The sequence below is a fragment of the Eriocheir sinensis genome, chromosome 31, assembly GCF_024679095.1.
Source record: "Eriocheir sinensis breed Jianghai 21 chromosome 31, ASM2467909v1, whole genome shotgun sequence".
Taxonomy (NCBI): domain Eukaryota; kingdom Metazoa; phylum Arthropoda; class Malacostraca; order Decapoda; family Varunidae; genus Eriocheir; species Eriocheir sinensis.
The window spans coordinates 3,358,981-3,375,952 of NC_066539.1; the positions used below are offsets into that span (position 1 = coordinate 3,358,981).

At 45.4% G+C, this 16,972-nt stretch overlaps 1 protein-coding gene across 1 annotated transcript; it reads right to left on the reverse strand.

Moving 5' to 3' along the window:
* Positions 1-15,289: 15,289 nt before the first annotated feature.
* On the reverse strand, positions 15,290-16,748 carry LOC127006018 (uncharacterized). The gene is made up of 2 exons (XM_050875498.1): positions 16,153-16,748; positions 15,290-16,051 (listed from the first exon to the last, which is right to left on the reverse strand). Exons 1-2 carry the CDS (start codon positions 16,666-16,668, stop codon positions 16,019-16,021), a joined length of 549 nt encoding a protein of 182 aa, XP_050731455.1. The 5' UTR covers positions 16,669-16,748; the 3' UTR covers positions 15,290-16,018.
* Positions 16,749-16,972: the final 224 nt, after the last annotated feature.

Genomic DNA, 16,972 nt, shown 5'->3' on the forward strand with positions numbered 1-16,972 from the left:
TTCCTCCATACGATCTCCCCTTCCTCTCTCGTCCAATCGTCTGCGTGACTTCTCCTGAACCCCAACTCTAGCATCCTTTTAACTACTTCTCTATTTCTTCCACGATAACCTTACTCACCCGGCTGTTAGATTCTTCCCCTCCTCCAAACACATCTTTCTTTCTATTCCAGTCCTTCACGCAGCTCCTCTAACGCCATCTCTACCACGCACGCTGTTGTCTCTCTCTCTATTTCCCTTCATATCAACCCTCCCTCCTTATCTTACTACTCTTCCCAGTCCCTTCTTTCTCTATTTCCCTTCATCCCAACCCTCCCTCCTTACCTTACTACTCTTCCCAGTCCTTTCCTCTCCCTTAGCGTCGGAGAGGAGAGGGAAGAGTCGAGGAGATAAGGTTACGAGGAGGTTATCTGGAACCGTTCGTTAGGTCGCTGAAGGCAGGAAGACAGCCGTGAGGGGCGCTGGAGGGAAAGACGTGATAAGAGAAGGGCGTGAGTGATGGGGCCGGAGGGAAAAAATGAGAGCACTGGCTGGGAATTATGTCTTAGGAGAGAGGGAGAGGGAGGGGGAGAGTGAGGAGAGGGAGAAGGAGACTTGAAACTGGAAAAAAAGAGAAGGCAAAACTAGAGAAAAAATGAAAGTAAAAAAAATAATAATAAAATAAGAGGGTCGGTAACGCACGGAATAATAAAAAAAAGTATTGGAAAGGACGAGGCAAAAAAGTATCGAAGGAGTAGAGAGAGAGAGAGACAGGAACCATTTTTTCTCTCCAACCAGTACCATCTCCTCCTCCTCCTCCTCCTCCTCCTCCTCCTCCTCCTCCTCCTCCTCCTCCTCCTCCTCCTCCTCCTCCTCCTCCTCCTCCTCTATTCCCTTCACTTTTAATCCTGCTGCTTCTCTTTTTTCTTTTCCCTCCTTTTCTTTTCTCTTTTCCCTTTATTTTTACCTCCTCGTTTTTTCCCCCCTTTGATATCTCCCTTTTACTGTCACCCTTTCCTAGATACACCACGTCTCCGTCCCTCCCTCCCTTTCCGTCCCTTTCATTCTCAAGACTTAAGGGGGAAAGGGAGAGTTGAGAAAGAGGGAAATAGATACACGTGTTTGCGGAGAGGGAGTACACACGAAAGGGTTAAAGAATATTATAGTGATGTTTTTTTCCTTTTGTTGCAAGCTATTCAAGTAGTAAAAAGTAATGTGCAGACTTTATATATTTACATTTCGAGGGGACTCTTATCTATCTTTCCTTTAGGCTTTGTGTCTGTGTGTGAGTCTGTGTGTGTGTGTGCGTGTGTGTAACATCTATATATTTGTCTAGGTCTGTGTGTTTCTCTGTGTTTTTTCGTGTGTTTGTCCGTCGCTTTTACTTTTCTTTCAACCTCTCGCCTTGTGTGTGTGTGTGTGTGTGTGTGTGTGTGTGTTAGTCTGCACACACACACACACACACACACACACACACACACACACACCTTACCTTCTGACCTTCCTGCTGCATTGCGAGACCCACTTACTCACCTGCCCAGAAAGTATGTAGCCACCATTAACATACGAGAGCAATTAGACAGGCTCGGGAATATACACACACCAATCTTCCGCAACAGTCATAAACTTACCTCGTGGCCGCATTCACCTGAGGGCGGTAATAGGATGATGATGATGATGATGATGATGATGATGGTGGTGGTGGTGATGGTGGCGATATATTTGATAGTGGTGGTGGTGGTGGTACTGGTCGGTTCAGGAAGGAAAAAAAAGTTGTAGAAAAAATGAAATATGCGATGTTGATTTTGTGGTGGTTTAGGGTGAGGTGGGGAGGTGGAGCGGGGCAGATGGAGGGGGAGTGGAAGGTGTGGAGAAAGGTGGTTGCATAATAATATCCGACAGGCTGATCCCCACCCTACCCTCATCCTCCTTTCCCTTCCTTTCCCTTCGTTCGATTCTCCTCCCTTCCTCTCTCCTTCACTCTCACCACTCCCTCACCTTCTCTCCACCCTGAGGCGCCCTGATTCATTATACATTCATTCCTTTCCCTCCTCACATCCTTCCCTCTCCTTTCCTCCACCTTGTTTTTTTTTCTGGAGGGGGGGGAGGGGGTGGTAGGACATCAAACTATTCGGAAGGGCCTCAGGGTGTACATGCGTGTCGGAATGGGTGTTGGTGTCTTGGGAGGAATATGAAAGGGCGTTGTCAAGGGGTAGAGGAAAGGGGATCGGCATAGTTGGATGGGATGATGAGAAGTCTTCGCAGGGGTGTAGATAGAGGAAAGGGTGTTGATAGAAGGGTGTTCAGAGTATGAAGTTGACAGGGTGTGTGAGACTGTGATGGAATGGTGTGTAAGTGTAAAGAAATATTGGCAGGGGTGTAGAGGTGTCTTTAGGGATGTAGGGGTTGATGGGAGAGGTGAAGAAGTTTGATAGGGCATGAACATTGACAGGGGAGAAATGAACAGTGGTATATGGTGAAAGGTTATCTGCAGGGGTGGGTGTAGCAGTGGTTTAGCAGGGGTGGAGAGGGGTATAGAGCAGGGGGAGGGTCTCGGCAAGGGTGCAGAGGTGTGACAGGGTATGAACATGTATTGACACGGAAGGAAATAATATTGGTAAAGTGAAAGGTCATCGGCAGAGGTGTAAGGGTGTCATCAGGGGTGGAGAGGCGTTGGGGGGGTGTTGAGTAGGTATGGTAATGTAGGGGAGCAGGTAGTCATTAGAAAGGTGTCATTAGGGGAGGGTGTGGGCGTGGAGATGGTGGAAAAGGAGAGGTGGTTGAATTTAAAGGGACAGGTGTAGTGTGTGAACTGAAAAGGGTTGTATAGTGGCCTGTGTGGGGGGAAGGTGGAGGGTGTGTGTTAACGGAGGTGCAGAGTGTGTGAACTTAAAGACATATTTACAGATGGATGTATAGTGTAAATATAAAGACGTGTAGAGTATTTAAAAGTGTGTGAAAGTGTGGTAGGCAGGTGGATGGTAGAGGAAAAAAAAGAGGCCGCTACGAAAAAAATACTTAGCAAATACTGAGAAAGACATTGACTCCTAAAGGTAAACATGCTGAACGTTGAAAAAAGGAGAAAAAAAAGAGGTACGAGGGAAAACTATCAGTAATGGAAACACTTTGATTGTTTACCGAGAGCCACGCGGAAGACTCTCCTCGCTTCCTTCTTGGGGCGTGGGAACAAAGAAACATTTGAAAGAAACATATTGTGATAATGCCGCTCGTGACTTGATAACAGCCGTGTCATCTGGGCTGCCACCGTGCACACACACACACACACACACACACACACACACACACACACACACACACCTGGCTCCCTTCGTTTTTACATTTATCTTCATCTTTTGTTCTACTACTACTACTACTACTACTACTACTACTACTACTACTTCCACCACCATAATGATAATAATAATAATAATAATAATAATAATAATGATAATAGAAATAATAGTAATAATAACAATGCCAACAATAGGAATGTAAAACCATTGTATAAACAGAATCGAGCTCGCTGTGTCTGACTTTTGCTCGCGACAAGACGTAATTGTTTTGTCTTTACTCTAAAATGTCGCTGTTCAGTAATGTATTATTTCATGACTCTCTCTCTCTCTCTCTCTCTCTCTCTCTCTCTCTCTCTCTCTCTCTCTCTCTCTCTCTCTCTCTCTCTCTCTCTCTCTCTCTCTCTCTCTCTCTCTCTCTCTCTCTCTCTCTCTCTCTCTCTCTCTTCATACATTGCGTGCAGTTACTCGTGTTTCATTGTGCGGGAAACTTTTGGCATGACCTTCACACACACACACACACACACACACACACACACACACGCACATATTGACACATACGTACACACACGTCGTCTTTGATCCGTGTGACCCGCTGCTGCTGCTCCTCGTCACGTCTCTCTCTCTCTCTCTCTCTCTCTCTCTCTCTCTCTCTCTCTCTCTCTCTCTCTCTCTCTCTCTCTCTCTCTCTCTCTCTCTCTCTCTCTCTCTCTCTCTCTCTCTCTCTCTCTCTCTCTCTCATTCTTCGTACGTGCTTTTGATTTGCTTGCTTTACATTCTTCGTTGCGTGTGTGTGTGTGTGTGTGTGTGTGTGTGTGTGTGTGTGTGTGTGTGTGTGTGTGTGTGTGTGGTCACAAACCTGTCTGTATCATGAGGAGGATCCGAATGTTTCTTTAACGGTGAAGTGTTGGGCCATGGTTGTGTGTGTGTGTGTGTGTGTGTGTGTGTGTGAGAGAGAGAGAGAGAGAGAGAGAGAGAGAGAGAGAGAGAGAGAGAGAGAGAGAGAGAGAGAGAGAGAGAAGGGGGGGAAGTGGCTTTTGTACCAATATCACTCCACCTTTCTTCGGTAACGTTAACCGTATATTGACAAAACTGCACACACACACACACACACACACACACACACACACACACACACACACACACACACACACACACACACACACACACACACACACACACACACACACACACACACACACACACACACACACACACAGATTCATCGCCGCCTAATTGCCTTGTTAGGTGTTATTACTGCTTTTATCTCCTTTTTTCCGCGCTTCCCTTTGATGCGCGGAGCCAAAAAAGGGAAATGGCTGATGAACGCTGGAATATTGAGCCGTGATTGAAAACGTGAGCCGTGTTTTCACTTTTTAGATTTTACAAGTAGGTTTGTATTGAGTTTTTATATTGTTATTAAATACACGTTGAGTAGATCCCTTTTAAGCTATTATTTATTTCTAATTTTTATTACATTTTAAATATGTTTCAATTAAATTATTTGTTAATTATTTATTGTTTAATGATTTTTGTATACTGTTCTATTTTTTTTCTTTATTGGGACTTTAGGTTTTGGCGGCGCCACTTAAGCTGGGTGAATACTTGCTGCGTTATATTATCTTTTTTATTTTTATCAAACGAAGTGAATCCAACGTTTAAGCGCCGTTTGGAAATGTTTGGGCGTCCGAACAATACTTTGAAGCGGCGAATAAGTCTTGCAGATTTTAATATTACTGTGCCTGGAACGAATGGTTATATGTAATGCATTAAGACCAAGCATTTAGAATGTAAAACTCTAACAGTAAGTATATAAGTTGACACTGAATGTTTCGGCGATTTTCCTTCTTTCCCAAGAGCAACACTCCAAGGATAACATTGCTGTCGTCACGGCTGGGAAATGTGGCTCTTCTTGAAACAGAAATCCATATGTGTTTTTATGGCTTGCCCAACTTTTTTTTTTTTTTTCGAAAATTTCAGCACTTTAGAAATGAAACGTACTCATTCTCTTGTTGCTTGAGGTGATGTTTTTGATACATCGACGTGATGCCACTGGTGCATCGAGGTGCTGGTGTAATGACGTCATGCTGTAATAATATGGTTTGTGAGAAGCAAAGCTATGGTTAGACCCTTCACGGAAAAAAATACACCGTAATAACAGTTTTCTTTTCATCTTTATTTTCTTACATCCTAATATTGCAATATAAAAGGTAATATTTATCAGTATCATTATGGCACGTCATATATATATATATATATATATATATATATATATATATATATATATATATATATATATATATATATATATATATATATATATATATATATATATATATATATATATATATATATATATATATATATATATATATTTTTTTTTTACATCGTAATTTTATGTTATGGAAGGTAAAGTAAAGGCCTGTGGGAAATATACGGTTTGATAATGGAAGAAAACATTTGACTTGGAAGGAAGAAAAAAGGTATCACTTTTCCTTTTGTTGGTGTCGGCGAGGTTGGTGCATGCTGTCCGCCGTGGGCGCCGCTGGCCGGACGGACGGGGTAGGCAGGATGGTCTGGGTGTCTGCCGCGTCCGCACACAGGAAATAGCAACAACTCAAGGAAGACTGAGGAAAAAATGGTGACCAAATGTGGGCCGCGGGGCCATACCTTGCGGGAGTTGCGATCTCTGGTGAATATATCAACGCGGGACCCAGACACACCCAAACAAATAAACATTTTTCATTGGCTCGAATTTTCGGAAACAGAAGAGGAAGTTTTATCTTTCTTATCTACCTGTCTGTCTGTCTAGCTTTGACTATTTTGTCGATCAGTCGTGTCCTTTTGCAGCGTCCTGTCTGTCTCCTGTTACGGGTCTTCCTCTCCCGAGCTGTCTCTACGTCAGGAGAGGGACTGTTAAGGTTACAGACTCGTTTATGGAACACCCGCACAGACCACACGCCGAGCCCGTGTGCAATATCTCGTTCCTGTCAAATATATTTTGTTTGTTGCTCCTTCACACCGGAGCGTTAATCATTCAGTGGGTGTTGCCCTTCAGAGTTCGTGTGTCCTTCGCTGCTACACGGGCTGGGCAGACTTTTTTTTCTCTTCCGTATGTGAAACGCCCAGAGAGACCAGCGGGGCAGGTCATTTGTATTGCCCGTTTACGTCAGCAATATTTTATTTCACCGCGCGTGGCCATTAATCACCACGGCAAGGCGGGACAGGTGTGGCAGGTGTGGCATGCTCTGGGAGGTGGAGATGGAGGGAGGTGTGCAGAACTGTCCTTCCCTGGCCAGCCCGCGCCGCCCTGCATTCGTGCACATAAACACACACACACACACACACACACCATCCTGTTTTTCCTGCCGCTCCTCTTGCCTCACTCACTCGCCTCTCACAACTTTGAACTCGCCGTCTTCTCCTCTCGCCAGTATTGCAGAGTGTAAATCCTGCCGCTTTTATCTGTCGAAATTTGCGGCGAGAAAATTGGGCAAACATAATTCACGGCGTTGTAAACATAATTTTATCCCCACTAGTAAGCCCCGACGGATAGTGTGAGTGAACATACACCTTGATATTCACACTGATTCATTCGTCTGCTTCCTCGTCTGTGCACCCTTTCTACTCAGCCCTCACACACACACACACACACACACACACACACACACACACACACACACACACTGCAGCATCATTTATCTCCACGTGGCTCCAGCAACACCACTACCACTTGCATCGTCATCTCCTCCATCACCAGCTCCACTACCACCGCTAATATCTCCACCATCATCACACCCTCTGCCCTTCCCTCCCGCCCTCCTTCCTACTAGTTTGGGTGAGAGAGAACTGGTGGTAGCTCTCTCATCACTTTGGGCAGGTGGTGATAGTGGTGGTGGTGATGGTGTTGGTTGCGGCTGATACATCTAGACCACCTGCCATGTTCTATCTAATGACTCTGCAGTTTATTTTTTGTATTTTTTATAGGCCTAAGAATGGTCGCATGGGTGTAGAGCAGACGTGCTTTCAATGTTTAATCTTGCTTCAGATGCTGCGACTCGGGAAGAAATAAGAAGAGTGTTATTTTCAAGCCTGTTAATTTCTCTTTAGTTTATTATTTGTGTCTGGTGAAACTCGAATACATTAGTCGTGGAGAGTAACACACACACACACACACACACACACACACACACACACACACACACACATAGTGACGTGCCTAATGCGGAAGGCCTCACAGACTCACCCTACGAGTCGGGTACCTCTTTAGCCGACCGGTTAAAGATTGGCATTCCCATCTAGCCGGTCGCTGGTTCGATTCCCCTGCGCTGATAAAACCCTTTCCTGGCCTGGATTAATTTATTGTGTGTTTCGTGGCACGCAGAGGTTGTATGGAGGGGTGGTGAAGCGGAAATTCAGTGGCGTCACACACACACACACACACACACACACACACACACACACACACACACACGAACATCAGATTAGGTCAATACAGGTCAGGTTTGATCGTGATGTATAAGCTTGTATTGACTGCCTGCCAGTGTGTTCCATGTAATAATACACGACTGGATTGAACTTTTTTTTCGGCGGTGTGGGGGAGGGGATGGAGGGGGGGAGTTGTGGTTGTGAGAGGAATTGGGTGGATGAGGATCTTAGTCGTGATAATGTGGATGTGGAGGTGGTGAGGTCAACTGTGGAAACGAGGCTGTGGTCAGAAGGTTATGTGTGTTTGTTTGTGTGTGTGTGTGTGTGTGTGATTGTCGTTGTGATCTAGATGTGAAATTGAAGCTGCGATAGTGTGAGTTTTTGTGCATGTGTGTTTGTTTCTTTGTTTGTGTGTGATTGCGTGTGTGTGTGTGTGTGTGTGTGTGTGTGTGTGTGTGTGTGTGTGTGTGTGATTGTCGTTGTGATCTAGATGTGAAATTGAAGCTGCGATAGTGTGAGTTTTTGTGCATGTGTGTTTGTTTCTTTGTTTGTGTGTGTGTGTGTGTGTGTGTGTGTGTGTGTGTGTGTGTGTGTGTGTGTGTGTGTGTGTGTGTGTGTGTGTGTTAACGTCACTTAGTTGTCGACATCATTCTTCGTAGCCACTCACCACCACCACCACCTTCACGACCACCACCATCACCACCACCACCACCACCACCACCACCACCACCACCACCTTCGGCACCGCCCCGGGCCTCGCTGTAACAAACGCCCCCATTTAGCACTTAGCCTCATTGGGTTTGGAAAGTCCCGGGCACCGACTCTCCACCTGGCCCCCGGAACACCTGTCCAACTAACTTCTGGCCTTCTTCTGTTCCTTGTCCTCTCGGCTGTTATCCCTTATCCCTCTCCTGATTTCCCCTTTTTTCTTCTTTTTGCATCTTTGTTCTTATTCTGTTTTTCTTGCGTTATGTTTTTCGTTTATCTCCATTCCACATACTCAGTTGCATCCTCTTCCGTCAGTTTTATCTCTTTTATTCGTCCAACTTTCATATCTCAACGTTTTCTTACTTTGCCTGCGTTAGATGAAAGTTAAATCTCCTGCCTAGTCACTTAGTCAATTACTTGCCTTCTCTGCTGCCTTTCCCCGGTCCTTCCTTTGTTCGTTTCTCTCTACATGTTCAGTTGTTCACCCTGTCTCCGCTCCCTCCCACTCTCCTCATAGCCACGCAGCCACAGATGAAAGTCTTGGTGTCTCCCTCGTAACCCTCGGGTGTAATTGTTATAATAGGCCATGATAGTGCCGCGGAGAACCCCTTCGGAAACAGGTTTTAATCTACACCCTCCGCCCCGTCGGCCTCTTGTGTTGAATGCACGGTGTTCCTTCCTTACGTCAGCCGCGCCCGCGACCCTCTGACCTTTATCTCCGCACCAGCAGAGAATGTTGGGAAGTAAATCGCCTCTAAATTCCCTCATTACTATATCTGCGCCGCTCTGTTTCTGGCTGCTGAGTTGTGGTAATAGAACAGAGGTGAATGTGATGTGTAGTGTGGTGTGGGTGGGTGTTATGTGTGGTGTAGTGTGTGTTGTGGCTGGGTGTGGTATGATGTGGTGTGGCTTAATGTGATGTGTGGTGAAGCGTGTCTGGGAGTGATGTGTGGCTGGGTGTTATGTGTGGTGTGGTGTAAGGTGTTGTGTAGCTGGGTGTGGTATGATGTAGTGTGGCTTAATGTGATGTGTGGTGAAGCGTGTCTGGGAGTGATGTGAGGTGTAGTGTGGCTGGGTGTTATGTATGGTGTGGTGTAAGGTGTTGTATAGCTGGGTGTGGTATGATGTAGTGTGGCTTAATGTGATGTGTGGTGAAGCTTGCCTGGGAGTGATGTGAGGTGTAGTGTGGCTGGGTGTTATGTATGGTGTGGTGTAAGGTGTTGTGTAGCTGGGTGTGGTATGATGTAGTGTGGCTTAATGTGATGTGCGGTGAAGCGGGCCTGGGAGTGATGTTAGGTGTAGTGTGGCTGAATGTGATGTCTGAACCTTCTGACCTCATGAGAGATAGGGTCATATTCTTAAACCTTCCGGCCCCAAGCACATACATTTATCAAGGCTTTCATGGAATTTGTGGGCATTTCCAGGGGCAGTTTTATGACCCTGGTGGTAGTTTGACCCTTCCTCTGTACCATGAACGTAAAGAAACACCCATGGAGATGCTTTTGACCTCTTATTTTGCCTTTAGAAATAATGGATGCAAGAGAAGGGAGCGTCTGACAATACCGACTATAGAGTTATAATACCCGAGGCATATGGAACGCCCTTCTATCATCTCAGAGAATGGTGGGAAGTAAACCGTCTCGAAATTCACTCATGACACTCTCTTCACCGCTCTAGTTTCGGTTGTTGGGTTGCGGTGATGGCGATGGTGAAGTTCTTTGGACCTGCTCAACTAACGAGAGACTGAAGGGTGTAAGGGCTGTATTTTAAGACACCATCGCTTCTCACATCAACTATTTCTAAAGGTCAAAGAGGGGGTCAATCGGGTTTTCACGAGTGTTTTTTAAGGTTCATGGCATAGAAGAAGGGTCAAACTACCACCGGGGTCATAAAACTACCCCTGGACAGGCCTACAGCTCCTACGAAAGCCATGTCAAATATGTGAACTTGGGCGACGAAATGTTTTAAAATACGACCCTTAGGAACCGAGGTAGATGCAATGCTCCTGTGACATCTTAGAGAACGTCACCCAAGACTGAACGCCCTCCACGTCCTTCCTTCTCAATGCATCATCTGACATTCCTTGATTTTTTTCTGTAAACCTACTTATCTAACGAGGGACTGAAGGCAATAAGAACCGAGGCTGATGTAACTCCCATGTAACATCTCCGAGAGTGTCACCCAAGACTAAACACACTTCAGTTCTTTCCCTCCTCTCCATTTATCACCTGACCTTCCTTGACGTCTTTCTTCATCCTTTCTTTTCCTCCCTTTCCTTTCCTCCCTTGGGTTGAACTGACATGGGGGACGATATGGCATTCACCGACCTCAAATACATACTCAGTGCAACGCGTCACAGTCCGCATAAGGTGTGACCATGGGTATATTCTCGTGTTATCCGTGGAGTAATCGATCCCATAGCGTCAGGAGTAGCCCGGCTCATTATCCCCTCACCATCGCTCCACGCCTGCCTGACCCTCCGTGGTGGTGCTAGTGTTGGTGATGGTTCTGCTGTTCTCTACACTCAGCATTCGTTAGTTCTTCCTTTGTGTCAATTATCAGTGGCACAAAACTATAACGTGTGTGCTTGTGTGTGTGTGTGTGTGTGTGTGTGTGTGTGTGTGTGTGTATGTGTTTGACGTATGCCTGGTGTCACTTACCGCAGAGTTGGTGTTGGTTAGGAAATAGGACACCACCACCACCACCACCACCACCAAGGTATACAGTGGATAGGTAGGCAAGGGATGGCGAGGGAGGGAGTGTTTGTTATAATAAGACTTTTCTAAGTTAAAAGAATGTCGGTAGCGCATTGTTCTGCGTCTCGCTTTGCTTCATTCGTAACTGTTCATGTGCTGGTTTTCCTATAGTGTTCATTTTTGTGGTTAGCCGTCCAGTCAACCAGCCAGACAACCAACCAACCAGTCAGCCGGAAACATTATCAGGAACACGAATAACGGGGAAGGTACATACTTGTCGCATACTTTAAGTGTTTGGAATATTTAAAGAAGGAAAAGCGAAATCTAGATCGGTGGAGAGCGTGGTATTAATATGCAATTCTTATCTCGCGTGACCCTCAAGAGAATGGCCAACCAGGTGTGACGGACGTTAAGGAGGAGGAGGAGGAGGAGGAGGAAAAAGAATAAAAGAAAAAAAATAAGGAAAATAAATAAAGTTAAATAAGTAGAAGAAAAAGTATTTGAAAAAGAATTAGAAGAAGAGGAAGACAACGACGACGAAGAAGAAGAAGGCGAAGAAAAAAAAGAAGAAAAGGAGGAAGAAAAACTAGAAGAGTAGAAGGGGGCGGAGGAGGCGGAAGAGGCAGAGGAAGAACAGGAGAAGGTAAGGTATATCGAAGCCTCCAGCGCCGACACCACTTGTCAGATGCTGCGATAGTAGTGTATTTCACGGATCGAAGAAAGGAGGAGGAGGAGGAGGGCGGAAGAATAGAAAAGAACGAGGAGGCACGTACTGGAAGCCTGGGGAAGGAGGTGAAGGAGCTGTGGCTAGGCTTGAAGGGTCGGCCAGGTGAGGAATGCCGCGGCGTCTGGTTTGTACAGGTGACTTAGGCCTACCTGTGAAGTGCCCAAGGATAGGATGACATAAAGGTGTAAGGGTGTGGCCGGCGAGGCAGAAGGATGAGGTTGAGAAGTGAGATTGAGGATAAGGTAGAATGGGGAATGTAAACACAGGTAAAGGTACGAAGAGTTGACATAAGTGAAAGTGGAGGACGAGGTGGAGTGGTTAAGGTCTGATGAAATATTAAAGTGCAGTGAAGTAGATGAAGTTAGAAAGGCAAAAGGGTGAAGTTGAGGAGTGAGATGGAGGAAGATGTGGAATGGGGAAGTTAAAGAGAGGGACAAACAGTGAAGAGTTGACTTAATGGAAAACTAAGAGGAGGAGGTGGAATTTTAAAAGTCTGATGAAACGGTAAAGTGCAAGGAGATACTGAAGCAAAAGAAAAAGACCGGTAAGGACAATGAAGAGTTGCTGAAATGAAAGATTAAGTGGAGATCGAAATGGAATAGCGGGCTTTTTTTTATTATTGTTTCCTTTTTTGTGTGCCCTTGAGCTGTCTCCTTTGTTGTAAAAAAAAGAAAGAAAGGGGCAGATGAAGTTAAAGAAAAAAAGAGTGATATGGAAGTGGGAAGGTAAATGATGTTGCAATGAGTGAAGTGGATGATTGACCAGGGGCATGAATGGAAGGTGGAGGGTATAGGGGACAGGTAGAGGGGGAAGGGAAATGCCACAGGTGAATGACGTGCATAGGTGTCACTCAGCCTGCCAGTTAAACAAACAAGCGGTCATTCAGTCATTTTGGGCAATCGGGCAACGCTGTCAGAGTTGGCTTCAGGCAGATGACGTAACAGGAAAAATATTCATCGTCATTTCCTTTTTGTTCGTGCTGCTAGACACTTTTTTTCCTTCCTTTTACCTCTCGATCTCTGTTTTAGATTTTTTCTTTTTTTTATTAGGTAACTGACTTTGCTTTATTTTTCGTTCCTATTTTCTTTCCTTTTTCTTGCTTCTTTTACCATTCGATCTCTGTTTTGCTCTTTCATGCGGTCCTTATTTTGCTTTAACTCTCGTCCTTATTTCGACCTTCTAGCTCTTATTTCTTGATCTTTATTTGCTCTTCCGTGAGGTGACTCGTACTTACCGTCACCTTTCTCGTCCTGTTTTCACTATTCCCTTCCATTCGTATAAAAGAGTAAATGTATGTATAGGTCAACACCCAAATGTCTCGTTATATCTTTAAGGTTAACATTATCCGGGCATTTTCTCGTTTTTATTTTTCATTTTCTTGGCATTTCCCCTTTTTTTTCCTCTCATCTTTCTCTGGTGCGCTTGTGTAAGAACCTGAGCAAATTGTTATCCCCAAAAGGCTTCTCGGCCCACACAAGGCGGCCCCGCTCACGCCCACCGCGGCTTATCAACATATGTCTTTCCGAAATAAACATCCATGGTTTTTACCCTTCCAAACACGTGGCTTAGTAACCTCCTCTCTGAAGCCTAAGTTAGTCCCAAATTGCTGTTTATCGTTGGCCTTTTGAAGTGAAATTACCCACCTGGATGTCTCGTTTTTTTTATTTTATATATATAGTTTTTATTGGTCCCTCTCCTGTCTGTTTGTCTGGGTCCTGTTGTTTCGAGTTGACTCCCTTGTGGTCTTTCGTCAGCATTGTCCTTTACGTAGCCCTGCATGTGTGTGTGTGTGTGTGTGTGTGTGTGTGTGTGTGTCCTTTAGGAAGTGCAACTGTAATCTCTTTCGTGTTTACTTATAAGGAAGCTGATGTTTTTTTTCTTCTATTTGTCTTGTTAAAGGTTGGTTTAGTTATATTTTTTTCCATTTCAACTGGTCAAGAATTTCGCAAGAGTATGTAATGAATTTTCTTTGCAAGTTGTGACAAAATGGAGCGGACTAGCGAAATTTTGTAAGCAATGAACCGCGGGAACTGTTTGTATAGCCTCAAAAAATAGTTATTCTCTCTCTCTCTCTCTCTCTCTCTCTCTCTCTCTCTCTCTCTCTCTCTCTCTCTTCCTTCTTTTTCCTCTTTTTTATTTTCTTTCCTTCTTTCTCTCTCTCTCTCTCTCTCTCTCTCTCTCTCTCTCTCTCTCTCTCTCTCTCTCTCTCTCTCTCTCTCTCTCTCTCTCTCTCTCTCTCTCTCTCTCTGTGTGTGTGTGTGTGTGTGTGTTTGTACGTAATTGTAACTTTATTTAGTGTTCGTTTTATGGATGTCCGTTTTTTGTGACGGCCTATAAAACAATTAACGTTATGGCCGGTATTAAGGGAGGACTGCAAGCGTATCCTGAGTGACCATGAATCTTCAGTCACACTTTAACGCTTATTTCTTTCTCTTTATTCGCTTCCTAAGACATGTGACGGAAAAAAACCCTGCTACGGTCAAGAAATAAACAATAATATCTCCCCCGTTGAGCTTTTTCTTCAGATATTCTTGAAGATTCTTAAGTAATAGCCTAGTACTACATTCCCTAGTCTCCGGTAGTGGGTTGTGTTGCTAGCATTCTCCAGACTCTCCTTACTGCTCCCTTTCCTAACTCTTCTTATTTCTTACTGTATAGTCTATTCTAAACATTACCTTCACGGCTCATTGGTAATCCTTTTGATGGTGTTTACAGCTTTGTAGTTTACCTTTTCGAGTATTCAAGTGTTAATTAACAAAAAGTGAAAACCCAAATAATAGGCTATCGCAACCTACATCTTTGCCTCAACCCGTGTACTCTGAACCTGGGTGTTTATACGAAGAGCCCGACCCGTTTACTGGTGGTGTCAGGGTGTCGCCGTTCGGTGTGTGCCTGGGTGCCTAGTGGTCGCCGTGGGGTCCCAGGGCCAGGGCCGCTGTGGGGCTACACCTAAACAGCTGACGGGGCGCCGCGACCTTGTGTGTGTGTGTGAGTGTGTGTGTGTATGTGTGTGTCCTTGGTCGTCCCTGGCCTGACACCACCACCACAACAACAAGCTATCACCATCACCACCCCCACTATCCCAAGTCACCACCACCACCACCACCACCATTGATCAGATGTGAAGTGGTGCCTGTTTTTCATGTCATGCTTGTGATTATATTATTATTATTATTATTATTATTATTATTATTATTATTATTATTATTATTATTATTATTATCATTATTGTTATCATTATTGGTAGTAGTAGTAGTAGTAGTAGTAGTAGCAGTAGCAGCAATAATGGTAGTGATAGTAGTAGAGTAGTATAAATATTAGTGGTAAAAGTAGTAGTAGTTCCAGGAGGAGGAAGAGGAAGTGTTGAAGTATATAATGAAGGCAAAACTGACACACTTTTTTTTTAACACATAAATTTCTGTCCAGCTCAGTGTTATTTGCTGCTGTTATGTTACTGCAAAAAGTTCAGACTCAAGGCCACCAACAAATATCAGCTATAAAAAATAAAATGTAAATATGAACATGGAAGGAGGTGAAAAGGAAGGAACCCAAAAGAAGGACAAGCTGGGAAGGAAAGAGGAATGTCTAAAAGTGATTGTAACGACGAAAAATTAAAATAGGAAGCGGTTTTATTTTTATTTACTGTGATAATGTTTGTGGTAGTAGTGGTAGTAGTAGTAGTAGTAGTAGTAGTAGTAGTAGTAGTAGTAGTAGTAGTAGTAGTAGTAGTAGTAGTAGTAGTAGTAGTAGTAGTGGTGGTGGTGGTGGTGGTGGTACTGCTTCGTGTCTGTCCCGCTGAGAGTATGGCGTCAACGTCACTTTATCTCATTCTCAGAGGCACGTGCCCAGTCCCGCCGCGCACAGACCCACATCCAGTTTTTATGCAGCCCACGTGTGCCCCTGTCCCCCTCCCTCTCTCCCTCTCTCCCTTGTTCCCCGGCCTAATGGAGTATCTTGCTAATTCAGGCGCCCAGTTCTTGATGTAGACGGGCCGCTTGCAATAGTGGCGAGTCATTAATCTATTCATTCCATTGTGTATTAGCGTTAATAGCCCAGACCACGCGAGGCCTCCTGGTGATCTACTTGTGCGGCGTTGCACGAGGGACTGCCACACCCATCTCTGTTACGGATTTTATTGTTGGTATTCGCTGCACCGTCGCCGTCACCAGGACTTTCACTGTCACCACCACCACCTAGGCCACAATCGTCACTATCACCAGCACCACCTGCCCCACATCGTCCACTGTCACCCAGCACCACACGCCCACAATCGTCACACCCACACCAGCACCACCTTGGCCACAATCGTCACTGTCACCAGCACCACCTTGGCCACAATCGTCACTATCACCAGCACCACCTTGGCCACAATCGTCACTATCACCAGCACCACCTTGGCCACAATCGTCACTATCACCAGCACCACCTTGGCCACAATCGTCACTGTCACCAGCACCACCTTGCCCACAATCGTCACTATCACCAGCACCACCTTGGCCACAATCGTCACTGTCACCAGCACCACCTTGGCCACAATCGTCACTGTCACCAGCACCACCTTGCCCACAATCGTCACTGTCACTACCACTATCACACCCACCATCACATCCCCTGCAACTGATTCTATTACCATCATTAACACCATCACCATAGACATAACTGCCACCACCATCACCATCAGCGCCACCACCACCACCACCATCATCATTACAACCGCCACCGTCACCACCATCACTGTCATGACAATCAGTTCAGTCACCACCACAGCAACCACAACTGCCACCATAACTACCTTCAGTGTCACCACCACTACCATCATTACTACCCTCACCGTCACCACCATCACCCTAACGTCACTATCACCACCAACGCAACACTTATCACCGCCAAGTCACGAGTGTCCTCTTAATGCTCTTAATGTTGCTGCTTCTGTCCCTCCCCTCCCCGTCCCCCCCCCTCCCCCCTCCTCCCCCCTTACCCCCAACATTACGCTCCCTGCCCATTAGCTTTTATCTGGGCGGCTCGGTCTGGTCGGGGCGCCGCAAGGGACTGCCGACGCCTTATCTGTTGGTATCACGAGGAGCGGCGAGTCACGCAAGGGGAGCCATTACAGGGAAATGGACGTGTTTTTTTTTTTTTTTTCTTGC